Below are 27,606 nucleotides of genomic sequence, written 5' to 3'. Positions count from 1 at the left end.
TCACCTAAACAGAATCAAGATTATCAAATGTGCAAGATGCTATCTTATCTAGAAAATGGACGATAATTTGAATATCATCTGGATGTTTTTAACGTGATCAGAATGGAAAATATGGCAGTTTTCGCTCGGATTTGTACCAGAGAGACGCACACTGAACGGGATAAACTCAATCAATCAATCAATAAAATAATCAATATTTATTTTGACAACAGTATACTTAGGTGTTCAAGACGAAAGTATTATGAACATTTGGGCAAAATGTACATAAATATCTATTCATTTTACATTAGTTATGAGGTATTTGATGTATTTTTGGACTAGAATCTTCCCAGTAGAAAGTTCTGAATTTTGAATGTATTTGTAGTAGAAAACCTCTTTGCAAATTAGCTCTACTGGAGTTTTACCCTCCTTAAAACACGTGAAAGGGAAAAATGAAATAGCATTGATCAACCTGTTGATGATTTTGTTTATGTTTCTGATGATATGTTTTCAAGCTCAGCCTTGTGATTTTCTGATTTTTTCCCTTGCTTTCCATGTAATTTGGTTGTGTGCAGTTTCCTTGGGTGTGCATATATTTTCCTTAATATAAGTAACTTTCTCCATGAATTAGTCAGTTTGTCTTAAATAAGCAGGGTGAAATAATCTTTAAGCTATTACACATACCCCCCTTAATATTTTGCTCAAGAAACACTGTTGTCTGCAAATAGCTCTCAGGCTCATGATTATTCTGTATTAAATTTGTGACCCCAGTCATCTGATCTCAGTATTTCCACCTAGCTGGACACTGAAGAAATTTATTGAACATTCTTCATTTGTGTATGCTGCCCTGTTTATTCATAAATTGTCATGATCTGTTTTTCAATGATTAATTTAATGCTGCTTTTCAATTGGAATTTTATTCAAACCTTATAATGGTTATTTCATCTTATGCAACTTTCAAATATTGTCATACATGGTGTAGTTTATCATTATCTCATAAGGCATAACCTTAAATTAAGTATCTAATTGATTGGTGAATCTCTGTGAGTGGTTTGGTTCAGCTTAACAAAGTGGCTACCTACAAATCTTTATGCAACAAACCTGATGAAAAAACAGGTCTCAAGGATTTTAAAGAAAGATTGCCTTCATTTTGCCACTCACTATTTAGTGCTTTTTAACTGTGGCTAGATCAATAATGCTGCATGACAGTACTGTCTTCAGCAGATATTCTAATATTTCTGTTTAATCTGTTTCATTTGTCATCTAATTCTTGATACATGCCTGCACTTCACAGTCAAGTTTGCCTTTAAAGCCAAACTTTTGCCTCTTTTTTGAATGAAATTCTAAATTTTATGTGTGCAAAACAAATAGTGCTTGCAATTATTATACATTTGAAATCTGAGTCCACAGGTGTATATTTTGGTCCCATTGTTGCAATAATTTAGAAAAAGTTTGTTGTTCAAGCTTTATTATCCTGTGAACTGATATTTGGGTAAATATTACCAAAAATAAAAAAAAGTTGCCAGGAACCCCCATCACACTTTGGGAAGAAAATGAATTTTGAGTATCAGCCAGAGGCAGGGGAGATACAAAAGCAGCTTTTATACTTTTAATTTTAGTTTGTTTCTATCTTGTCAGAAAAGTAATGCAGTGCCATGCAATTGCTATATAAGCTCCTTAGATCACTGAAATATTTTTTGATAATATTGCGGAGGCGCATTTCTGTTGCGTAGTGGCCAATGGGCACGACCATCCATGGGAGTCCAGCTTCGCCACTGGTGATTGGCAGGTAATGGTGGAAATTATGTAAATTAATAGGGAAGGATGCATTTTGCAACATGCGTAGATTAGTGTTTTTACTCATCATCTTGGTTCAGGCATACCACAATATGACAATAAAACGTCACTAATTGTGTCAAAATTTATCATAAAGAGAGCCTGAAAGAAACAGACAAACCTTGTAGCAGGCAGCAAGGACAGTTAGGAATGGCTGGGAGTAATTCAGCGCATATCTAAGGAGGACACGTGAAGGGAACCCGGTTTCTTCACACTCGAGGACAATATCAAGAATGTCGTCTAATGGCTGTATTTCGCCAAGTTTAATTGCTGTTGAAGACAAAAGCATTTGTTAAAACCAAAATGTACGTAAAAATGGTCTAAATCGTCAAAAGCAAGATACACTGGTCTGCTGTTTGTCTTAACGATTAAAATTCTCAACAAATAACGGATCAGCAGCCTCTTTGCAAACTGGCCTAGACCTACGAGCGGACATTTTTCTGTGACGTTAGAAATTTATGTTTGATAATATATCCACACAACGCAAACTGAGAGCTGAAGAATACTATATGAGCATGGAAACGTCGAAAAGCTAAATTCAAATCACTATCCTGTTCTTCTAATCAAATCTTGTTCATCATTTCTTATTCAGTTCCAACGGATGCCCAATGCTGTTCGGTATGAACAAAGCAGACTTGTTTTGAGAGTGATCAAATGCGACATAAATCTAAGATGTACAATTATCTGAAACCTATGACGTGGTCTTTATAGATTATCAAGATATAAGAAATAACTGCTCTAAGAACAATACTGCTGATCTACCACAAATCAACACACGTAAAAATCAATTTAACAATAAGCAAAGTATAAATATTCTCAGACATACGTGGTTTCTCAACTGGCTTCTCATCAATGCTTTCGCTACTGCCACTGCTCACTCCACCTAGACCTTGCTCCCGTCGACGTCTGTTTTCGTTTAATGAAGGCGAGGCACATTTTGTAGGGGAAACAAGGTCAGTTCTTTCTGTTGCTCTCTTGTTCAGATTGAAATAAAACTGTGCACGGAAATCTTTCTCTAAAGCTGCTTTCTAGGAATATAAAACAAGTATATTTGACCAGGCTGCAACTTCAAACAAACAAAAGTGATAACACCATTTTTTCAGTGATACAATTAAAAAGTCCTTTAAAATACGCAAAATTTGGTTCATCTTTCTACCCTAACTAAAAGGATAAAATATGCACATTTAGAAAGAAAAATGCGTACATCAAAATGGTAAATTCTGTGAAAGAATAGTTTTTACTCTTATTAATTTTGAAAATAGCAATGCCATCAAAAGGCATTTTAGCTATTGCTCTATAACTCTTAGTGTTGCTCTACCATCAAGAAAGTTGATCCTTGCAAACTTCCCTTACGACAAAAAGGAGGATAAGGCTGAATATTTAAAAGATGCTTTAAAAATTCAAAACTACGCACGAAATTTTGAAAAAAAATCATCGTGATTGACTGAATACTAGAATCTTCACTGGCTCCTGTATAAAAGTTATTAAAAATTTGAAGTGCATAGTTTTTCCTAATATGCCCTATGAAGATGAGTCAAAGAGTTCCTTGGTTGCGAACACAGAACACAAGAGAGCAGGCAAAGTAGCCGAGCAATTTAAATGCCATGGGTCTAAAGGTTGATGCATCTAAGTTGATAAATGGTATCTGTTGGGTTGATAAACTGATGTAGACAACTCAACCTTGACGGTGTTTCTTCCTTTTTTAACTTGCTTTGGCCTTTGATCCGGCTCCATTGCCTCTTCCACCGTTTTTCTCATCTCCTTTGCGTTCTTAACAATTGCACACATATGGTCCAATAAAACAGTATTCGTCATGGATTTTTCTAATGCAGGAATAATCTAGAAAATGTGATAAAAAACTTATTACTTTTGGGGACATTATGGTTTATATTTGATAAATTCGAGGAGCATTAGGATAGAAATGATTATTTGTCATCATAAAAAGGGTTGTCGTACAAGATGCAATTCTTGAACTCCCCCTCCCAATCGGGTCCCAAAGATTCTTGGTACATTGGATTTAGTAATTCAAAGTTTTACAACCGCAAGAAGATCGCGCAACAGAAATATCAAGCCTATTCCAACAAGGGGGGGGGGGGGTGGGAAAAGGGGGGGGGGGAATTTTAAGAGCTTGTATGGAAACAAAAGACCTTAAGTTAGCATTTCATTAACCGAATTTGCTATGAAGCAAAACCCGAACAGCATTTGAAGCTTAAAAATGAGAACTGATTGCTATGTAGGAGAGAATACAAAGATAAGAACCTCCGATGGCCTTAATTGATACATTTGAATATAAACGATGGTATGGAACCAACATCCGTCTTTTATTGTTTCTTCGATGATTTTTGTAGATGGAGGGAGATTACTGACTTGAGCAAACTGCACGGCGATTCGGTATGACAATATCGCCGCAAAACTTGACCTGTGATAGAAGAATATTTGCTAAATGTTGCCATTCGTAACAGTCAATTGGCAATTGCTGAGGGTAATATAAAATTAATTGCCACACCTGCTATGATTTCTGCGGCTTCGAAATAACTAACTAACATTTTCACTAATAAAGATAATAAATTTTCACTAATAAAGATAATAAATTTTCACTAATAATAAAGATAACAGAAACTGAAGTTTAAGTTCAGTATTTGCAACCTCAAAACAACAGAACAAGATAAATAAACCAGAAAAACAGTCACACAGGGCATTCTTGCTAAACATAGTAAAAACCAGACCTCAAAATGCTTAAATAGATAGCAACAGCAACCTAGAAAAGACCAAAGTAAATTATGCTATCAACAATAATGAAGTTGTATGCAAGTTTATTGTTTGCCTGACGATGTGTAAAATGCCCAAGTGATTTATTAGCCATCTATATAACTTACCATTCAATGTTTTTCGTGCGCAAACCCGCCTCTACGCATTCTTCAAGCATTCCAAGAAAAACAGCCCTGTCCTTTTCTTTGCCTTTCAGTGATGCAACTGTAAACGAAACAAAGTATTACAAGGGACTTCGAAGGTTTATCGTATTAAATTGATAATATATAACCTTACAAAGTCGAAAGGAAATGAGAATTTCTAGCATGGTTGCATATTATTCTGATAAGGAATATGTTTAGACTGTGTTGAAATTTCGGAAAATGGCTTGAGATAGACTAAATTTTTTACTTCCAAAAGATCATTGCAGAAAGGCTTATACAAAAAAACAGCTAAAAGCCTTAGTTACGGTTCCTTCAGAATAAAAGCTAAATAGGACGCATGAGCATTACAGCACATGAATTAAAAGCAGGAAAATTACCAAATTACATCTCTAAATGACAAAGCTTCCAGCAAGTCCATCCATGGGCCTAAACTGGATGGTCTTAGGGCATTTGTTTATATCTTTAGGAGAGAGCAATTCAAACAGAAAAAAACCGTGGGTTTGTAAGAGACGTGACTTGGTTCAAATATCCGGTTAACCAGATTAAAACTTGCACATTTTGCTTCATTAAGAATTCTACAGATTTTAAAGGTATGTAACGATATGTTAATTGTTACCAATAAATTTCTTTAGCTTTTCATCGGACGAATACAACTCATTATCTCTCTTCTCCCAATGCTCAAGGACAAAATTTGCACTTTCTACGTCGACTTTCAATGCCAAAGTATCCATTCCAAGTAAATATAAAAAACATATGCACGCCGAGGCAACCGGGTTGTTTGCAAAGTCAGTTGTAGCAATTTCACATGCCTCGTAGCATGCCTCGGATAACCTGATAAGAGGAAAACTAAGGTAGAATGGGGACAAAGCATTTATGAACAACCCCAAAGAGGCCTATCAACTTTTCATCTTCTACAAGTGGCAAAGAGAGGGGGCTTTACAGAGAAGGGGCTAAACTTCGAAGATCAATTGAGAGGTAGACAAGATATTTTCAACTCTTAAGCACGTGATATTAGAATTTGGAGATATTAAAAAAGAATGTGATTATATTGGATAAATATTTGAACTTTATTTCTAGTACACGAAATTGAGGGAAGGGGGTTATAAAGAGAGAAGGGCTCATTGCAAAAATTGATGGTTTGGGGACTGCCTATTGGGGAGGCTGGGCTATTCATGAATACATAACTCTACTAACAAAGTTAAGAAAGTGGATGCCCCGATAAGAAAAAGCATCACAGCTGAATAGAAACATGAACACAACATCAATGCTTGAAAATTCTTCTTTAAGATTTAAAAATTCCTTGAGATAGTTTTCTCTTTTTTTATCACTACAGTCTCAGATACAGTATTAGAAATAGTTACTGTCGGGTCGGTTATTTTCCCGCCCTCTCTATCAAATATTTACTCTTGTTTACCTCGAAACGATGATGCTGATTTACGGGTACATGGAACATAAAACATTCAAGATTGAAAATCCACTACTGAGAAGATGAAAGCTTCAAAAATAGTCAGATGAAGAAATGATACATGTTGCCACGAAAACGATTTCTTTTACTTAAAAAAAGGCTTTTTCGATCAAATTTGAATGGGTTTGTGTCTACACAATTCTGCAAGGATGTGCTAACTTGTATTCGTTCAGCTCGAATTGTCACGTGGATTTTCCAAAGTTACCAAAAGGCAAGTGCACAACCTTTACTAAGGGCTACTTTGGAGTCAGATATAGAGAAAAATTAATTTGATTTTCAACAAAAATTTTCATCTTAAATCTTCATTTAAGAACATTTACCAACCTTTGCTCCCTTTCTTCTGGTCCATTCGGCAAGCTCAAAATGAAAACAATATATGCATACACAGGTCTTCTTTGCTTTAAATAATAAACGTATGACATATCGACACGCACGCCGAATTGTTCCACTAAATCTTTCGAAGAGAAGTTGGGAACACACTGTGCAGGAATTTCTACGATGCAGAAAAGACACAGCAAACTTGACAAAAATTCTTAGTCACTTTATCCAAATTTGAATCACTTCATTCAACTTCAAATCATCGAAATAAGCTACAAATTTAACTCGAACAAATGACAAGTAAGTACAGTTTCTGCTTAATGTAAAAGCAGTCTGAATTTTGGAAGATAGCAGTTAAGCAAGATAGCAGTTAGATAGAATTTTAAGCTCTTACCTTCGGAAGAGCCATCTTGCAGGCGCCAGTTGAAAAGCTTTTTCGCATCAATGTCTGTATTATCCTGATAGCAGGAAACAAATAGATTATTACGAAAATGTTTTGTATATTTAGCCCAATTATAAAGTGAAGATAAAAACAGCGACTAGACCATTGCTTCAAAATAACGACTAAACCCTTGCTTGTTTCGAAAAATGCTACGTTTTATATGGGTCAACATTCCTGCCACAGAAGGCACCAAGGTAAAATGGTTACGAGCGTGTCTGACAGATGGGTTGTGGCTCCAATGTCCCCATTTTCAGATAGTTGACTGGCAAAATCGGCAGTCATTATATGAAACAGGGACAATATAAGACCCCCTCACCATCCCCAGGCAAGAATGCCAGAAACGCCACATCAATGAATATTGATAATAAAAAGAGATTTTCGGGTATCACTAGCGATGAAAATAAAACACATTTTGAAACTTTTGGTCAGTCAGCGATTGTGTAAGTATTATGAAAGGTGCTCGTTGTTCACTTTCAACAAATCGGCTGTCAAAATATCCTTCATCTACACTGTATCATGCATTTCAATACCGTTTGATAAACAGATTCGCAAAACTCCTTGAATGTAAATATGATTGGCAAGGCTGAAAATTGCAAATTTGCCTTTACCTGTAGTAGCTGAACGGCAGAAACAGTTCTTTCTCCACTTGAATCTTCTTCGTCAAAAATGGCGGCGTACAGTGTAGGATACTGCTTCAAGGAATTCATCAAAGTTTGCCCATCAAAACCCAAGTTGCTTGACATATCGTTGTTAAAAACCTGAAATAAAGCAACCTGTGTTAATGAATCATTAGAAATTGTGAAGTCTTCAAAAATTTTGTTCCAAAACGGGTGGATTATCACGGATAGAACGTATAAGAAAGAGTTCTACGGTTTACTCTTAAACTAATCGAAAATTTACCTAATATTATAATGAAAAATCGAAAATATTTCTAACAATATCATAAATTCATAGTTATTTTACCCGACATTAAAATAAATGTTCGTGTCTGAACTGATGTGTCTAACAGCTCGGTTTACAAATTGACAAGACAATGCGACATTTACCCTGTTCAGTTCCAATGAAGACGTTAAAATAGTAGCTAGAACAGTCAATGGCTTGGTTTGGCAGAGCTGATGTTTCAGGTCGTTACCAGATAAATTCAGAATGTTCTCAGCTGTTGTCAAATTCATTTCTAGTATATGCTTTTTATCTGAAAATAAAAAAGGGAAATTAAAAATGAAGTTACATTCAACGAGCGGAACATTCTCTGGTACTATTATCATTACTAAGAGAGGTCTAATTGGCAGATAAACTACACAAAAGGAAAGCCGAAGCCTTTTACTTCCCATTAAAACATTTTGTGTTGGATTTTTGCAAAATGACGTTTTATATGGCAAGGTCTTTAAACTCCGACGTCCTATGAATCATCTTTTCTATGAGGGGATGGCGATTTCATTGGCACTTTTGGCATAAACATTGCTTGTAGGTAAATAAATGAAAATGAATCAAGCATACACAGTCGAGCCATACAAACCCACAACACGACATATGCAAGTATCAATTTTTAACCATGATGCCTAACATAGATTTAACGAATTGAAGTTTTATGTTTACATACTTCAGTAAGAATCTGAATCAGCTTCAAATTCAAGGTACAATTGATAAAAATTATATAAATAACATAGCAGCCTTTAAAGAACTGTACACAATTTTTGACAAACGGAGCAGCTTACCTTTAGAATAGTTCCTGAACCCAATCATCATTTTAAACCATGGGTAGCTATTTACATCCAGGCCACATTCCTCCAGATTCGCATTAGTCGGGTATAATCTAAAAGAACAAAGAATGCTTTTAATAATTCTAAACATAGCTGAATAGTCCACAGTAAAACAGGATCCACCCATTAAAAAAATTCGTTGATACGTTGCATTGCAGAATAGTGCAGAGAGCACAATATGATATCAACACGAACGAATCCAATAGTCTCTTCCCTTCATGTGTATGGATTCTAGAATGGCCATTCTTGTGTACTTCTAAGCAAGCTCCATCTTTTAGCTGAACCAGCTTAATTGCTTAACACTAACAATAAAATTTCATAGAAATACTATCGAAGGCCTAGCAATGTAAGTTGCTTTTAGATTTATAAATATGAGGCAAGTAAGAAAGGCATCAAGAAAAACGATCTTTATAAGCCTTAAGCTTTCTCTTTGACTGCTACGATAAAATCTTTAGCGTTTGTTTATGCAAAGTATCTTTAGCCCTGCTTAATAAAATTTTCAATAGAGTTGGAGGAAATTTAATTGAGACGTACCCGTGAAAATCCATGTAAATAAACAATAATTCCCTGAAATTATTTTTCACGCAGTAAACAATAAACTGCACAGCAAAGATTGGCGATATGGTGTAAGTTTCATCTGATTTTTTCAACAGAAGATTGTCCTCAGTCATCAACTTCAGAGTTTTGTTGAAATTTCTTTCCATATATTTTGTGTAAAAACCGTGTCTGCAGAGAAAAATTTATCATTTGTAGTAGGGATTTAACTGATAAAATGCGCTTGCGAGCGAGCGGTGCTCTCGCTAACAGGCAAAAGGCCTAACAAGATCGAATTGGGTAGGATTTATATAGAATAAGAGAAAACAAAGCTGCATAACAAAAGTCTTAAAAGATGCATGAACAAAAAATACATTGATTATGACACATAACATACAAGTTTATCTTCTCAGTCTAGGGCTGAGATTGTACGGCGCAAATAAAACTTCTTCAGATAACACGGTGGCAGATATAAAAACATAACTACTGTCACATCTACTGGTCTGCCTTTTGCAACAAAGTTTCACAAGGTAAAAAACAATAAATAAAAAGACACATGCTAAATTTGTTTGTAATTACCTTAAAAGTTCACGATAGATGCCATTTTGTAGTTTTTCCGTCGCATTATCACATTTCTCAATAAAATTTGGATCAAAGGGTGGGTACTTCTCTTTCAATCGTTTATCCCCCCGTGCAGAAGTTCGAATCCAGTCCAATATCGTGTCTTCGTCATTGTGTTCTATCAGATATTCCCAAAGAACTTCACTGGGTGCAAGTTCCTTGAGATTTTCTGTGAAGATAAATTAGACAATAAGCCTTCTACGTTGCACATAAAAAACTGGAATAGTCCATCTTTTACTTAGGCGTTAAACTTGAAATACTATACACACACTAGTTCTTGCTTAAAATGTTTCTACTAACGCCATGGAACAAATGACATGTTTATCGGTGCCAGGTTATCAGAAAAGTGCATAATTGCTTGTGCTTGAAAGCTGCATGTGCAAAAAGCAATTTAACATTGATCAAGATATTTGGACCATTGAAATGTTCCTATCCTTATTTTCGCAGATTGATTATATTTTTGCTACATGAGACTTGTGGTTTTGTAAAATAATCAAAGTGCGAAAATTTGTTGACCATTTTTCGTACTCAAGCAAGCAACAATAATATAATAGGTCGCTGAGGTGTAAGAATATGCTAAAATAAAAGTTTTTCAGTTATCTTACAAATTTATCATAGATTTATTGATAACTTCATAGGTTATTGACATGTACATAAAATATACTTCATATGTTATTGACCTTTTTTGAATATTAACAATCTCACTCCACTGTTTCTACTATCTAGCTTTGTTGTTAAAAGTTCACCATCATCACCCTAACCAATAGTCTTACTTTCCAAGGCTTATTTCTTTCATTCCTATCTCATCATAACAGTAGTACCTATTGCAACCGATTAATTTTATACTCTAAATATAAGTGCAATATTTACTATTGCTCGAAACTCAGCAAGCAGATTTAAATACACTATACATCTCTCACCAAGATTATTGGATTGAAATGCTGCATCAAGTAGAACCATTTTCTTGGATTTTTCATCCCATTTCTTGACCCAGCTGAACGTTAACTCCGAGTAGAGACCAGTCGATATAGCGTCCTAAAAACAGATTGCTACCAATAATGCAATACTAATAAATCCTCCTTCTACTCTAATTCACCCACTTCTGCCTTGGAAAAAAATCTTATCTGTATCTTTGTTTAAGTCGACTTATAAATGTTCCTCGCGACTTTTACAGGATTTTAGAAGAAACAATTGGCTAAAAGAAAAGCACACTACCTTAGGCCACTTGCTGATTCTAAAAATCTTACAATGAAATGCCTGATCAAATAAGAATAATTAAATAACACAATAAACAGTTTTATAAAGCAAAAATATTTATTAAAATTGATGTTAAACTTGGTTACCACGAACAATTTTGTCTCTACAAATAACGGAAATCGAAACAATATAAAAATCTAAATATTATCACTGTGCAAAGCTGAAGCAATCAATCTTATTTTTCACCTGTTCGCTGCGACTCGTCAGACTGGATAATTTTTGGCAAGCTGCATCTGTTGCTTCGATGTCATCTCTGTCTTGGAAGCTTGTTTTCAAAGTTTCCCAAGAATCCCTAGAGGAGCAAACCCATCATTGATCTCTTTGCATATTTGAAAAAACAAATGCTTATGTAAGAACTATCCACATTCTAAATTGATAAAATACATTAATACTTAATGCTTAAAATGGTTGAAAATGCCAAGATTATCTTTTAATAATTTCATCATGCTGCATTGGCAGTCTTCACATTTCTTTAACATCAATCAATAATTTACCTGAATATAAAAAAAATTGAAATAAGAAAACTAAAGACTCACATAATACAACTTTGACTGTGCACATTTCTAGGATACCATTTCTCAACTTTGTCAAGATAATTGACATCTTTCCAGTCATCTTCAGACAACATTTGTTTGTAAGGCTCTTGACTAAAATGACCCAGCTGTGCGGAATAAAAAGTCGTATTTTGCTGTTTGTCTGATATTAAATCAATGTTGCTACACGGATCAAATGTACAACCCTGCTATTTTACCAAAAATCATAAATTAAATTTATATCATTTCCTTTCTTATGCATAAACAGTTTTCTATTAATTCATATTTAGATTCAACTGCTTGCCTCCCTTTCCTAAAAATCTCTTCTTTCCCTTTTCATCCTTCTTTGAAACATTTCACTTTGATTCGATTTCAATGAAGTAACAACACATTTTTAGGAAATTTCAAGGCAGAAAATCTATCCTTGAGTTGTGCGGCCAGGACAGATGCCGGGTAAGCAGTGTCTCAAAATTTTTGTATTTGCTCTAGTCCGTCTTTTATAGCCAAATAGAACCACGGGAGGGAAGAAAAATTGTTTGCCAATTTGTGACTGGGTATGGTTTCAAGAGGAGGAGGAGTTTGAAAAATCTGAGATACCCTATGGTAACTTAGGATCTGTACTCTCTGCTGATATAAGTCAGATTTTGTTACCTCTCAAACCCAAGGGTTAAAAAACGCTTTTGTAGATGGTACATTCATTTAAACAATAAATATGCCTGGAAAGTTTCACTTTACAATATTTTCCAATTATTTTGAGATGGTTGGAATAATCAAATTCTTGTGCATCGAATGATGTATATTTTAATCCGATTCCGTTAATAGTTTGGTTTTAGGGAGAGAAAACCAAGTATCGTGTCAAAAACGTTTACCGTAACCTTAAGCCAGTATATTTCCAACATACCAAGAAATTTCGGAGCCCTCGGTCGAGTGTTACTTCAAATAATCGATGCAGGATTGCTTTGTGATCAAGTCCCTAAAAACAAAATTACAATATTCGAAAATAAGAAATCAAGAAAAAGAATTTCTCTGCAAAAAGCTAGCTGCCTGTAAATTTGTTTGCTTAGTTTAATAAGGTATGTTGATCATGCTGAAGTGAGAGGCTCTGCTATTTGGTGGCTCTGTCTTGTGAAGAGAGCTGCGTATGCTGAAAACGAGGCGAATTAGGGATTTTCAGCTTGTGTCTTTTGAGTCTCAGGCCTAAAGAATTTTTTACAAAACAAGCTAATACTCTGCAAGGCTGTAGCAGCTGGAGGGACATGCCCCACCCCCCAATAGGCTACACAGAAAAATTAAAAGCAACAGCAAATTTAGCCAGGCAAACGTTTTTCAATTGGCCCACCCCAAATTATCTTAGCAGCGCTATGACTCTGCTTTATAGTGTAGAAGTCTGTTATTTAGAGCTGTCATTGTTCACGTACAAGATACGAGATGTTTCACTCACGAGGTAACAAAAATTAACAACTTATTCAAGTTACCAGATTCTTAAGTATCAGCACAGCGTCTTCTAAATTACGCTCGGTCAGTTTTCGAAGTGCGAAGTTAAGACCAAACTCAGTAATTGACTCAAAGGAAAAAGCAAACTCTCTGTCAACCTGCAGAAGAAAAACAGGAACATATAAATCAGCGTCAAAATAAAGGAGTATTTGCAATATTATAATACTTGCAAAGCCATATTTCCATAGTTTTCAAAAAAGCTCTAGCTTTCAAGAGATAACAAATGCATTTAAATTTTAACAAGGAAGCATTATTAGTAAATCATATGAAATGTGAATTTCAAGTCTGAAGGGAAATTTTAAGTAAGTATTACAATTTTGGCCAAGAGATCCGATCTAGCCTTCGTTCTTTTCCTTTATTTTGATTGTAATTTGATTATGTATATTAATCCATATTCAGTCAACACGAACATGGTGGTGCATAATAGTTATCATATCATTATATAATCTTATACGTACGTACAAATCAACATCCCTTGGAAGCCCCACAAAAAGACTTACGTGGCTCCAGACTGAAGTTTCTGGAGCTTTTGTTTTGATTTAATTCTCACTTAAAGGAAGGTTAATCCTAGGCTTCCCTAACAATAGGTAAAGCAATAACTTGATGTGGCCACATCGAAAAGAAGCGTCAAGGGATGTTTGTGTAAGCATAGTCTAACAGTGTTATTAGATGTTAAGTTGCTCATGAAAGTCGACTTAACAAATTCAAAATACAGATTAAAACAAGCAAATGTTGAGCATGCTACAAATTATATGAGTGATGAACATGTCAAAGTCACCTTTGGTTGGTGTTTCAGCAAATACCTCTGCAAATGAGTGATGCGACCAGCAGAAATCTCTGTTTCCATATGATCTTTAAGCTGTAAGGGGTAACATCATCAGAACAATCGTAGAAAAAATATCTCAGGTTTCGTGACCATGGCTTAATATCTTGTACCAAAGAAGGTCGCATATTGGTACAAACAACCTGGCTTATAAACTGGTCCTCAGAAAAACTAAGACCATTGAATCACCTCAAGGTTTAACCTGTACATCATATAAAGAACACAGAAATGATTAAAACGAAAGATTCTATTCCGTTGTGTAATTGACACGAAGGACCGTTGAAAACGTCGACATAATCCTTGTGCCTAAGAATACTGGAAGTGTTCTATGAAGGTGGAAAAGTTCTAGAAAACACACCCAGAATGTTGGAAGATTCCATCAAGAAGATGCAAAATATTTGATAGGTCCTAAAGTTTGGTACATAATCGCAACTTACATATGTCAACAAAGTCTACAATTGCATCTAGCAATATGTACATAGATAAAATGGATAAGAAAAAGAAAGATGACTCCAACGAAACTTACCGGGATCACATGTTCCTCGGCGCCGTCTACCATATCGGTATCATCATTGTCTTGTTCCTCCTGCACGCTATAAAACTCTGGGATGTCACCTACAAACTGTCTGATATCAACAAGGCATTCAGCCAAATACCTTAACGACTCAGGAATGTCGGCTAGAAGCACAAACGGCTGATTGGAAGATGCATCTTTCTGAGCAGGTGGCAACGATTTAGGCACGTTATTTTCCAAAACCTCGGTCCCGTCTACAATAAGGCTAGTCACAAAGTCAATCGTCAGTCGTAGAAGAGTCTCGAAGAAGTTCTTTTTGTGTTTGCCTGTGGTTGCAAATAAAGATTGATATTAAAAATTTAAAACTGAAACATAGGAGCCCACAGGCCAAAACTTCAATATAAAGTAATGGATGTTATAAGAAATATCAAAACTGCAGTTTACCCTTCTTTTATGTAGTTCTCGATAGAGTATGGTGTATGTGTGGGCAGTGTTGCTTGTCTTTACAGAAGAAGAAAGTTCTGAGCTTGAACTCTGAGTTTGATCATCAAGCTATTTCTTAAGTACTCTCACTCACTGCAGATCTATTTCATTTAGCCCAACAGCTAGCACTAAACAGCTAGATACAATAGAGTGAGGCCCCGCAAACAAGAAACTATTTTCAACTATTTTCAGAAACTTTTTATAAAAGAAACTTTTTTAGGCTAAAGGGTAATATATAGTTTCTTATACGTGGGTCTAAAATGTATTAACAAAGATTTAAAAATCCTATTGTGCCATTAAACTATTTCAAATATAACCATGAATATGTTTCAATATTTTCTTTAGGTTCTTTCTTATTAACTTCAGCAGCCAAAGCATAATTATAGCTAAAATTTGTAATTTTCAAAGCCCTCTGACTGAATTTTATCATCATCAGTGCTACATAAATGGGTTTAAGTGCAATTTGTATGATAAATCACACAGAACAGAACTTATTTTTAGGAAAACACGGAACCCGGTCTTGGGAAATTTAAGAAACCTTTACAGATCTTTTGGCCTAAAAACAAAAAAGGACCTAAGATATAGGAAATTTCTTAGGCCAAGTAGAAAAAATGTTTCTTATTTAAGAGGCCTGTCTGTAACACCCACAAAAAGAGTTGCTTAAAACATGAAACTCGGACTTCCGACATAGAACCGATCTTTCCTATACATCGAAGTGTGATTTAGGTAACGCGTATTCCACCAACGACTTGGGCTTTCTTATCTAGATTCTACGGGCGGATGTTTTTAATTTTTCAGGAAAAGAAAAGGTTTCTGTTTCCAAGCAAATGGAGATCTGAAGGAAACAAGCATGTTTGAAATAAACCCTTTTTGTTGGTGGGATCAACTTAAAAGAACGACAAAAGGTCTAAGCACCCTACCCAATCACAATCATAAATTAAAACATTGACTTTTGTGTTTTTGCATTGTGTAATTGCGATATTTAAGTCCCTTATTATCTGCAACATCTGATCGATCAACATCGGCATGCGTACAAACAACAGTCCTTTCTTGGACAAAATGAAAGGGCCTGTGCGCTATAAACGTCATATAGACATAATATCTTTACCAAAACACGATATCGACACGATATTCTTGAGTTAATAAAGTCAACTATTATTTGCATAATTTCATTTGATCAGAAATCTGCATTCTTTCATGTGAATAAAGAGGGCTAGGCACTACTGACGTCACAAATATGGCATAATTAACAATTTTAACAGTTACCTTTAGAGTTCTGGTGAATCGCTTTGACCAACATCTCAACAGCTTCGTGGAGCTCATCTGGGTCGATAGAGGTGGATTCTAACGATGACTTTATAAAAACTGACTTCATTGATGAATATGAAGATGGGCTTCCAACAAATTCGGAAGAAGGACGTTCGCTACTAGCATCGACAGGTGCATTTCCTTGAGAAGCGCCTCCCCAGTATCTTGAAAATGCTTCCGAGGAAAAGAATAAAAAGTCAGTTCTTGGATGCTGTGTCTACGAGGTCACAGAATTCCAACCAGATTCTAAGGAATTATTTTTCCAGTTGATATGCTATAGTTTCAAGGTATTTACAATGCAATTTAGTTTGTATGCCTCTGTTCCCTTGGATCAAAAGGTTCCTGCAGCGCACCACTAGTTACAGCACACTAATCCATATAAAGGCCTAAATTTAAAGATTTCTTTAGTGTTTGGAATACGATTCTGAACAAAAACCATAGCCACGATGAAAGCTACGGCTATAGCTAGAAATACAGTTTGAAAATGCCTGACTATGATAAGGAGTGGTAGATGAAAATTTTCACCTATAAAAGAGTTTTGAAATGAAGCCGTAATAGGTTTTCAATATTAAAATCAATATATACCAATAAAATTGCCATTTCATACGTCATTTCTCAAGGGACAAAAAATTGAGACATGATAAGGATGATTAATAAAAAATTGTTAACACCCAGCTGCGTGTATGATAGTGTAAAAAAACAAGGACCGACGTAACGAGGAGAAGTTTGTTTTTTTACGCTGTGTTAACACACAAGTGTCTTTTAGCCGATAATATCATCATATTCTGTCAATGGTAAGGTATAAATAAAAAGCCGTAAAAATCTTTTCTTGTCTTTATCAATGCTCATTGTAACCCAGAAAATGTGCTTGGTAAACATAATCAAGATGGTAAAAGAGGGTATTCACCTTTATCCTTTGTTCTAAGGAAAAATGAGATCGTATCCATTTGACGATGTTGCAAGCCAACTTCCAGAGAATGGAGTGGTATTGAAAACTGGCTCCACTCATTTGTTCTGCAAATCGCTTCTGCTTCAGCAATTCCAGTGTACTGTATGATCTGCAAGGCGAAAAGATAATGCTCTCGAACAAAGCTGACCAAAGAGTAGAGGAGCAGATTGTCAAAATCTAGGTTGGCCAGCATCTTGCAGAGTTCTGTTGAAAGTTCGATTCGTTTGGTCACCTTGCTCGGTTATGAAAACGTGCTGGATAATGTTCTATGTCATTTTACGTTGCTTGACAGAATTAAAAAACAACATAGAGCTTTTTTATTGTTCTCAACATTTAGTGAAATGTTTCATACTCTTATGCCACGTTGTCGAAAAAATTATACCATTATTATGCTCTCATTGCATGTATACATTGTGTAAGTTATTGTCCTCTTCTTGCCAAAGTTTATTCGGCTATTTGAATGTGTATCAAAAAGGAAAGTCGAATAAAGTTGATAAGCTAAAACAAAAAGGACTTGCAAACGTTTCCTAGAAAAAGTCAGAGGAATACCAGGGGTCGAGGCAATATAGTTGAAGGCAAATGACAAGAAGTAAATAACCATGAAAGTGTTAAAGTGAAAGATTTGTAAGGAAGGTCACGAAAAATTGCCATCATGATCTCTCTATACATGGTTCTTTTACAAACAAACATCAAATTATTTCTTTTTTCTCAAACTCAAATTATTCAATTAGTTTTTTTTACCTTTTTAGATTGTGTTTTATGCTTAAGGCTTAATGAGGTTTTATAATGACTTTTATTAAACAATCCAAACATTTTAGATTTTGTCTAACCTGAGTTGAGTTGGATGAATGAACCTACTCCTAAAACAAGTGCAGAAAAATCGAATGTCCTTCCATTTAATTACTGTCAGTTCAAATGATCTTAAGTTTAACAAAGGTCAACAAAGAAGATTGTCTTCTAAATTAGTGTTTCACAACCAAACCCAGTCCTTATACTCATCTTTATACACAACACCCGAACTTGAACTTGAACTATGCTCTACATTTTGTACTGGCAAGAAAGTTGGAATCTACTCACACTACTGACAAGTTCTTCTTGCGTTGCATCAAACGTTGGCACGTACATTGCTTCTTGTGTCAAAATACAATGCGGAAAGAAACTTCCCTTTGGTTTAGCAATTACAGATGTTTTTGGGATGCTGAAAAAAGATTGTCACTTGAAACCTGTTAATTAAATTCATTGGCAAAGCAGCAATACTGCATAAACTTTGTTTGCAAGGAAATTAAATTCATTGGCAAAGCAGCAATACTGCATAAACTTTGTTTGCAAGGAAATTGAATTCTATAAATTTTTAGTGCTTGAATGCACCCGAGGTTGCATGTTAAACTATTGAAAGAATGATGGCCGGCACCAAGGCCCAGTCCTAGGTACAAATGCGGGCCGGAAGCCTGGGAGTGATCGAGTGGTATTCGGTGCCTACTATTCCAGCTGAGACTTAAATATAAGGTGCATCAAATAACGATATAACAGAATCGAAGCAAGTCAGTTGGAAGAGGAACACTTGAAATGGATTCATAACTAGAAAATCCTGCAAACCTTTGAGCAACAAAGTTCTTCGAATTCATGTCAAACTTCAATAGAAAAAGAACAGAAGGATCTGTAGCTTCTTCGCCAGAAGAGACTTGGTCAAAAGGAGGGCACATCGTAATCAGTGCGGTGCCGTTGCCGACTAGAATATCCTCGACTCTGCATCCTTTGGTCCATTCGGGCAATTGCAAAATTTCATGGTCCACCAACAAAACACCAGATTCCTCCATGCCGGAGTCAACAACACCGAAATGGGAATGGCTTGGCACTAGGCCTGTTCGATAAAGAAAATATCATATAATAATAATTAGTAAACCCAATTTTCTAGCGAATATCTAGAAGGGCGGAGGCTGTTTATGACTCTAGAATCTCTCCCAAACCTTCTTAGCGTTAATTTCAATAATAAATTCTCTAGGCAAAAATTTCTCCAATAATATTATCTTGGCAATAACTCTATTAAACAATTCTCCTGGCATTTGTCCTTAAAAACCGTCTTCGGAATTCATCTAGAATCCAGTGCTTATCAAAAATAGAGAATTCAAAAGCTGAACATAAATAGCATCAACAAAGAAGCAATAACAGATGTCAGTCGATAGAATAAAATTGTATCTGGATTAAATTTCATTTTTACATTATCGAGAAAAACGATCAAACCATATTCAATAGCGCTCAACAGCAGTCAAAATTAAAAAATAGTATTAAGCAAGGTTCGATAACATACAAGAACTTACAAAATTAGCAACCGCAAACAGCTACCCTATCCATCCCAATTTGTCTTTCTTTAAAAATTCCTTTTAGAACGGAAATCTTAATCCAATAGGCAAGGGAATTCTCAAAGATGTATTGGAAACAAAAACAATTGCCTATACCGAGCTCCAAACTTGAACACCACTGCAACGTACCACGTTAAACTGGGTGCATTATTCGTAACTTTCATGACAAATCGCATGACCAGGCCTGTTCCGTTGCAAATATGACAAGATGTATAAAGTGAGACGAGGGACAAGACGGTAACTAGAGCTTACGAAAAGCTTTCGGAGGGTCGATATTAATTATTGCGAAATGCATTATTGCTAACCTTCGTCAGAAACATACTCCGTCGAAATAAGCTCTTTGTGAAAATCGTTCAGTTCGTTTTTCCAAACCCTGTTTGAAATCTCCATGTCGTATTGGACTGCCATATACTCATGAATGGAATTTTTCCTTGCATTTTCAATTACCGGCACTTCACTGTATGCTTCTTCCAATGTTTCTATGCTATTGATATCAAACGTGATCAAATGAAGTACACCATCTTGATCACAGAATAAGGCATATCTCAAGTCCGTTGATATGTCGCACAGCCGCAAGTTGCCAGTTGGGCTTGTCGCACTTTGTAGAAAGAAATCTAAAAATGCAAAGTTGTATCTAAAATAGTAAGAAACCGAGACAAACAATGGTCAAATAAAACTAAGGAAGCTCTCACACATGTACCGAGCTATTGGAAGCATGGCATAAAAAATCTACTGAGCTAGGAAAATGTCGAACCTAGGAAAATGTAAATGCCTAAAAAATGAAGTTGATAATTGAAAATGAACCTAAAGTTAATTCAAAGCAGTTTTTGGCACAATGTATCAAACTAACAATGCTTAATAAATGCTATTAAAATATGAATGAATTTTGCAATCAGTTTAGTTATCAGACAGGAGTTTTTTACAGAGCTGGGATTCTTTGAGAGAGAATGAAGCAGCAGGGATATGGCATAGAAAGTAAGAAAATTAAAAGTAAGAATTTAAACAGCTAAAACAAGCAGGACTGGAAGGCATCAGGACTTCATTGCTGTTAAATTTTGTGATAATACCTTCAAATTGTTCCGTTCCAGAATAAGACTCCTCTGCCACCAGGCTCAAACTTTTAAGTACCACTCTTTTGACAAGACTGATGATATCTTTAATATAGTCAAAGGCAGTCAAAAACTCTCTTTCATCTTTCCAGCTATTGCCAATGGCATTGGGCTACTATTTTATTCTATAATCCATTAAAAGAAAATTTTCAAGGTAGGGCAGAGTATTAGCTTTTATCACAAATTCATTGTCCTATTTTAATATTTTTAAAAATAATAACAAGTTATACCCTGTTTCAGGGTGCATCCTAAATACCCAACTATTATGGATAAAGCCCCCTGCTTTTTACTACAGTATTTACTAAAACGAGTTCCCCTGCTAGAAAGTGTATCCCCCTTTAATGAGTCCTTGGGCTAAAATTCCCTCGTTTTTAGCAGCATACCACTTACTAAAAAGGGCTCATTCGAAAGAATCAATTGGAAGATATGGTTAAATACAAGCGATTCTGGTTTTTTTAATGAATTGTTGTCAAAATTTTCAATTTTTGAAAGAAAAAGGTGTAGATTCTGCCACTATAATTCAGGAAGCTACACGGCCATTCAGACAATCTTTGCTGTTTCTTATCCATACCTATTTCTAGTACAATAATAAGTTTGCTGAAAGACGTTTTGAAATTGACATCTTAGAAAAAGAGCCTTTTTTCAAAAGAGAGCCTTTTTCAATAGACGTATGGATGTTGGTTAAAAAGTTTCATAAATCTAAAAGAAACTCTTTGTCAATAAAAATACCTTTTTTGAATTCAAGAAATGTCTAAAACTCTAATCCAAAATGTTTTCTCTACAAAGAAATGACAAAAACGGACTATTTTCATCGCACTGAAAGCTACCACAGCTACAATGCTACTGCGCTGAATTTAAATGAAAATCAATTAATTGTAATAGAGATCCCAAAGTTTAAAGGATACAGAAGATTCCTGTATTGGAAATAAGAAAAACCAATGAATCTTTCACTTTTGAGCAAATAATTGTGTTGACCTTCCATGGATCACTGATTGTGGGTAAAGGTATCTGCAAATTGATTAAAGGTTCTCCATCAGCTTTTGTACCAATTTGAACAACTTCTTTGCTGTTAACAAGTAGCAAAATCTCATGATAACATACACCATCATCATATGTAGCATCAATGATTTCCAAAGATGACAAACGACCTGGGAAAGACATTGATATATGAAACCTATTGAAAATAACAATCTGAATGCATTGAGATCCTGGTCTAAAACCTTGTTTTTGGTTTTATAAGAAGGGTCAGAAGAACTTTTAAGAAACATTGGTAAGCTCAGTTAACCAATAAAGAAGAAACATTACAACACCTCCTCTGTATTATTGATCATTCAAAATTTCCAGCTGATAGAGTTTTCTTCAAAAAAAGCTAACAATTCAGAGTATTGTAAGCTTTATTTGCTAGTCATAATCTAATCATATTAGCTGCTGTTTAACAAACTTGAACAATGTTAGTAATGCAATAATGAAAATTCAAATTATATTTCAACATCTCAAGACACCAAATAAATTTCAATGAACAGCATTTTATACTGTACATGTATATGCCACATATCAAGTTAATGCTACCCATAAGACAAAAGATATTCAAAAACTATAAAACAGTATTTTTTTACTTTGAGACATCATCAACTAAATCAGTGTGACATCAATGTGACATCTTTTCCAGGTTAATTTTAAGAAAAAATTATGAAAAATTTGGATTCTCTGTCGTTGAAATATTTGACATTATGACAAAAGTATATGTAAACAAATGTCTATTGAAGAATTTGGAAAGCAATGGAAAAATTACAAATTATGTGCTGTATAAATAATGGTGGAACGAACCATTTTTGCAGGTTTTAACTTAATTTTCTTGGATCTTTAACTTTTAACAGGAAAAGGTATCTTACTAAAATTTTTAGCCTTAGGACAGAAAATTAAGAAAAGTTAAGATGGTAGGTGACATCACCTGACTTTGACATGAAATTGCTCCTTGAATTTCTCCAAATAATGGCTTACTGGCTGTAAGAATTTAAAACCATTGCAAAAAAAGGATGAAGTACATTTTGTATCCTGTACCTGGTGGGCCACAGAAGGAGACAAAATTTCCATAAAAATACTGTTGCAAAATCTATCCATTTTATAACAACGATGGCTACCATGCAGTGGTGCAGTCAGAGTTTGAAGATTGGAGGGGGAAAGAGGAGTGTGCCCGGGGGGGGGGGAGTCCAGGGGTTTACACCCAGGAAATTTTTTGCTGACCACACCCTTAAGAATTTGGGAAAATGCCCCATTTTGTAAATGCCTTTGGAAAAGCTATGGCTTTTTATACATGGCAAAGGTTGGCTTATTGAAAACAAAACCCTGTCTATATATGCTTGACAATTCCTCTAAAATATTATGTTCTGAATTGGGTAAAGTAGTGTAAAAACTGATAATTCAAAGTTGTAAGCAAATAGCTAAAAATTATAAGCAGTATTCAAAAGTTTCAAAATAAGTGCTTTCTCCTTGGAGAAAAACTGCAAAATCCCAACAATCATTTCAGAATCTACTTTTTTAATAAAAATACATTCCAGAAAAACTTTATTTAGTTGTTTGCTTGCAGTCTTAGTGACCCCCTCCTAATTTTATTGTAGATTAGCACTTTTCTCAGACACCAACTTTCTTAGCATTGGGGGTGACAACCCTCCATTGCCCCCTTGCTACGCTATGACTACCATGCTTTTAAATGCAAACCTCCTCCTCCTAAGGAAACATTTTTGTAAAAAATTATTGGAAAATGAATACCTTGATCTTCTTGACTGAAAATTTGTTTTCCAAAGAGGCTTGACAAAAGTACTTTGCAAGATCCAAGGCTTTTTTTGCCCTCTTCTTTGCTAACAGAGAATATACATGTACTCAGCTCATCGTCAATGGCAACAATATATTCCTTTGTATCTGGAAAAGACAGATCTTCGATGGCTCTTCTGACATGTCCACTCCAACAAAACCTGCAATTCCATGCAAAAAAATTTCAAAAATTTAGAAAAATATACTGTTTTATTGAATTGTGGGCAGCTAATGGTCTAGATCAGTGCTTTGCAACATTTTTTAAATCCATGGCACATTATTTCATTGAAAAAGAATAAAAAGGCACTATAATCACAATATATAGTTGTTCTTGTTCAGCGTCTTGAGTAGGAATCAAATAAACACAAATAAAAATACTTTATAATAAAACGAATAGTTTCATTTACTCAGTGTGAAACCTTGACCTATTGTTAAGCCAAATAGGTCAAATTTGAGAATTTTCCACAGCTCACCAGACAATATCTCATGATACACTAGCATGTTGTGGCACAGTGGTAAAAAACTGTTCTAGACGATGGGATGGAAATCTTCTTATGGACTGAGTTAATGATACCTTTTTTCAATCTAAAACAATTAGAACAGGTCTTCTAAAACATTGCAGACCTTCAAATTGTGCACAAAAAGTGCAAAACCATGTTCGAAAACTGGAATGATTTTGCCCACACAACATTGCAACCAACAGCACATTATAAGCTGCAACCTGCGAGCAGAAGCATTTGAACTGCGAGCAAGGATGTCCATCATATACATAACTATAGCATAATAAACATTACTTCGCTTTTATTTGGGTCACAAGACAGACCTATTGATAGGCCCTGTAGGCCCACAAACTTATTATGAAAAAATTTGCCTTAAAATTTGTAATAAAGTTTGTTTTCTTTGAAAACATAGATGGTTTCTCTTTATTTTAAATGATATGTATTTTTGTCTTTGTCAAATTGGCCCCAACAAGATGAGCACATTAGTAAAATCTTTCCAAGAGTTTTAACCCTTCAGAAACATACCCTAAAATATTTCCAGTTATAACTGTTTGTGGATGCAGCTGTGTTAAGGTTGCAAATACGACGAGACCTTTCTCGTTTAACAGGGTACAAAAAGATCCATTTTGGGACACCCTTGCAACCAAAACTTTTGATGACAAATCTCCGTGGTCGAATTTTCGCAACAAACCATTCCTAGCTTGACATGCTCTTGTATACTCATCCATTTTACAAGCTTGTGAGATATCTTTTGGCAAATCGCTCCATCTTATACTCAAACATACATAAGTTTTGGCATCACATAACACGTTTTAAAATAGGTTAGAAAAATGACTCTTGATACTTGACTGTCAACTCCCTGCGGTTGATTAATAATGGCGCATACATAATTCCGACCAAGGAGTCCCCTTTCGAGACTACTCCCCGGTGACCCGAACTTTGTACCATTTCACTACGCGCCACCCCCTCCAGGGAATTTTTTAACATATAAAGTGGTGGGGAAATTTCCCACCAGCCCCTTTCATTGCCCCACCAGTGGAACATGTTTGCCCCACCACTTAGGTGCCCTTATGATTCGGTGACTTTTTTACTTTTTACTTTATTTGAGATATTGGTGGATGAAATCTTCATTGAACAAGTTTCAAATCTCAATTCATTTTTCCCTGGAACTGCTGCTTCTATAGGCGATTCCCCTAGAATACTTTTGAAAGCCTGTTTATCTGTAAATTCTGCCTTTATCTATATGCCCTTTTCTCAAATGCCCTACCAGTGGAAAATTCTTAAAAAATGCCCTGACCCCCTCCCCCAAAGAAGGTTAATAGGAAATTTTAGATAAAATCTTATGTTTTAAGTAATTCAGATACCTTCACACAGGGCCGCGGAGAGAATTTATGGGCCCCGGGTCAGGGGAAAAATTAAATTTTAAGGCAAGCCTAAGGCTTCTAGGAGGTATGGGGAATGCTCCCCAGAAATTTTTGAAAATTATGGTTGCTTAAACTGTTAGGGTGGCTATTTTGGTTGCTAAAATTGCCATGGTGGCTAAACTGCGCTGGTGGCAGTGGCGTAGATAGAGGGGTTAGAGGGAGCAAAAACACCACTGTAGAGCTAAACTGCTATTTTGTCGAAAATCCTCTGCTCTTTTCAAAAATCTAACCTGGGTGTCTATGTTTTTCTAATTGCTATGTTTTGATGGAAAAAATTTGAATCTAAATAAACATAAGAATATTCAATATATCAAAAGATCTTTCCTTCAGTTCCGATGTTGTTATGTTATGTTGAAATTTATGAGAAAAAAAAGAAGCTTGTTAGATTCTTGTCGGAAAATCTATGTTTGTCACCTCTCCTATGAATTAGAAAGAAATAGAAAATAACAGGTACAAGTGATACGTTTAAATAACTGAGAATAAAAAACAAGTGGGTTAGGCACAAGATTTAGGGATATTTAATGAAAGAGATATAATTTATCACAAGTACATTTTGTAAAACCACTGAGTTTACGAGGGTTTTACAGGCTTGTGTTCGCAGATTCAGCAGTAAAAGAAAGTACAAAACTCAATAAGCGTGTTCTGATTTCTTGGCTCGACGGTTCTTATAGTTTCATCTAATTCAACAACGACTAAACGGGTCACTTCGGCAAAACTGGTATGCTTTAAACTTCTCGAAAATTTCGAAATAACAACGGCTATCCGAACATCTGAAATCACGTCTAAACCTTAGCGACTAAATTAAACGACTGAATTACTCACAAAAGCCAACAAATATTTTACTCAACAGCAATTAAGATAATTAGGACAGTTATACAAAACAGAGCAAAGGAGCTGATCACAAGACAGGATGTTACATAGAAATTGGCCAAGGTGCGAGCAAAAGTCAAGCACGCAAATGAAATTCAAACAGCAAACAAGCAAAAGTTTCCTTAACGAAATTCTGTCCTTTTACAATTTGATACTTTAGGGCAACTGTTTATTCTGTTTCCTTCCATATCGCACTGCTTCATTCAACCGCGCACTAAATAAATACTGTTAGAACACAGGGTTCCCATTCATTGCAATTGCATCAGCTTCTGTAAATTGTATTATTCTTAAGGTATATAAGGGGTGGCTTTATAGTTAGGTTGAGTCTTGCCGTAAGCTTTGTCGAACTCAGTGTACCTTGTCGCTAGCTTGCAGAATTGTGTTTGCCGTTACATTGTCGCCGTTAGCCGTTTAAGATATTTTTAGTCGTTTGCCGTGAACTAATGAATTAGAAGAAGTGTATAGAGAATTGGATAACAGTTTTTGCCGTATTTATCGTGTACGTTTCTGCGAACGACCTACGAACTCACATTTGTAAAACCCCCTTTTTAAGTGGTTTTACAATACAATCGAAATACAATGTACGCATCAAATATCATACTTACCATATTTGATCTGCTGTTTGATATAATTTGAGCATAGCTGATATCTTAGCACCATAATGCATAATATCTTAGTACTATCATGCATGAAGATGAAATTTTCTTAGAAATTCTTAATATCAAGTTTAGAAAATGAAAAACGTTCAATTCGTTAACTAAATTGGACCACAACCGACACACTGTTGCAAATAGATGCGAATGCCATGGTGTAAACAGTGGCGAAGCCAAAGGTCCTGCTTGTCCTGCCGGGCAGGACCACGAATTTCCAAAGATAACAATTTTTAAAATATTAAAAATTCATTCATTTTATAAAATCATTATATGCCTGATTCAAAGGCATTTCTTGTCTTTTCCTACACTTATACTTCGTGGCTGTGCCCTTTTTCAATTTTGAGACACAGGGTGACTGGAATGGAATTTCGAGTATCCCGTTCGTAAGTTGATATCGTCAAAAATTTAGCCCTGTGGTCAGTCCTGCCCAATACTCGTAGGCAGGACTAAACCCTATGTTTGGTCCTGCCCAACAATGGGCTAACGCCTTGTAGCCCTGTTTTTGGTCCTGCCTCACAATAGAAGAAAACAATGGCACTCCTGCCCTTCAGAAATGGCAGGACCTCAGGTCCTGCTCTTTCATGAAGGCAGGACCTAGGCTTTTGGAGCCCTATGTTTCGGTATAATTTGTTGATTTTCTGTGCCGTGGTC

At 35.4% G+C, this 27,606-nt stretch overlaps 1 protein-coding gene across 2 annotated transcripts in view; it reads right to left on the bottom strand.

Annotated features, from left to right (window-relative positions):
• Positions 1 to 24,967, bottom strand: part of LOC135689093 (spatacsin) — a 39,348-nt gene extending 14,381 nt beyond the window's left edge. The window contains exons 1-29 of one of the 2 annotated variants that reach the window (XM_065206212.2): positions 24,534 to 24,967; positions 23,467 to 23,669; positions 21,603 to 21,845; positions 20,656 to 20,742; positions 19,894 to 20,202; positions 18,825 to 19,089; positions 18,306 to 18,426; positions 17,187 to 17,337; positions 16,238 to 16,453; positions 14,501 to 14,814; positions 13,930 to 14,010; positions 13,133 to 13,249; positions 12,559 to 12,630; positions 11,661 to 11,785; positions 11,311 to 11,416; positions 10,788 to 10,902; positions 9,826 to 10,036; positions 9,247 to 9,438; positions 8,668 to 8,765; positions 7,999 to 8,144; positions 7,561 to 7,725; positions 6,905 to 6,968; positions 6,517 to 6,685; positions 5,344 to 5,558; positions 4,692 to 4,788; positions 4,075 to 4,234; positions 3,496 to 3,654; positions 2,642 to 2,843; positions 1,937 to 2,085 (exon numbers count right to left, since the gene is read on the bottom strand). In XM_065206212.2, coding sequence (XP_065062284.2) covers positions 1,937 to 2,085; positions 2,642 to 2,843; positions 3,496 to 3,654; positions 4,075 to 4,234; positions 4,692 to 4,788; positions 5,344 to 5,558; positions 6,517 to 6,685; positions 6,905 to 6,968; positions 7,561 to 7,725; positions 7,999 to 8,144; positions 8,668 to 8,765; positions 9,247 to 9,438; positions 9,826 to 10,036; positions 10,788 to 10,902; positions 11,311 to 11,416; positions 11,661 to 11,785; positions 12,559 to 12,630; positions 13,133 to 13,249; positions 13,930 to 14,010; positions 14,501 to 14,814; positions 16,238 to 16,453; positions 17,187 to 17,337; positions 18,306 to 18,426; positions 18,825 to 19,089; positions 19,894 to 20,202; positions 20,656 to 20,742; positions 21,603 to 21,845; positions 23,467 to 23,669; positions 24,534 to 24,736 — 4,755 coding nt within the window. In that variant the 5' untranslated portion in view covers positions 24,737 to 24,967. The remainder of the gene's footprint in view (positions 1 to 1,936; positions 2,086 to 2,641; positions 2,844 to 3,495; positions 3,655 to 4,074; positions 4,235 to 4,691; positions 4,789 to 5,343; positions 5,559 to 6,516; positions 6,686 to 6,904; positions 6,969 to 7,560; positions 7,726 to 7,998; positions 8,145 to 8,667; positions 8,766 to 9,246; positions 9,439 to 9,825; positions 10,037 to 10,787; positions 10,903 to 11,310; positions 11,417 to 11,660; positions 11,786 to 12,558; positions 12,631 to 13,132; positions 13,250 to 13,929; positions 14,011 to 14,500; positions 14,815 to 16,237; positions 16,454 to 17,186; positions 17,338 to 18,305; positions 18,427 to 18,824; positions 19,090 to 19,893; positions 20,203 to 20,655; positions 20,743 to 21,602; positions 21,846 to 23,466; positions 23,670 to 24,533) is intronic. The other variant, XM_065206220.2, reaches the window with a different exon arrangement.
• Between the last annotated feature and the right edge of the window lie 2,639 nt (positions 24,968 to 27,606).

This window comes from Rhopilema esculentum, chromosome 10 (assembly GCF_057945365.1).
Source record: "Rhopilema esculentum isolate cy_ngs chromosome 10, ASM5794536v1, whole genome shotgun sequence".
Lineage (NCBI taxonomy): Eukaryota > Metazoa > Cnidaria > Scyphozoa > Rhizostomeae > Rhizostomatidae > Rhopilema > Rhopilema esculentum.
Note: the sequence above shows the minus strand (reverse complement) of the source record. Positions and strands in the feature narration are given on the sequence as shown.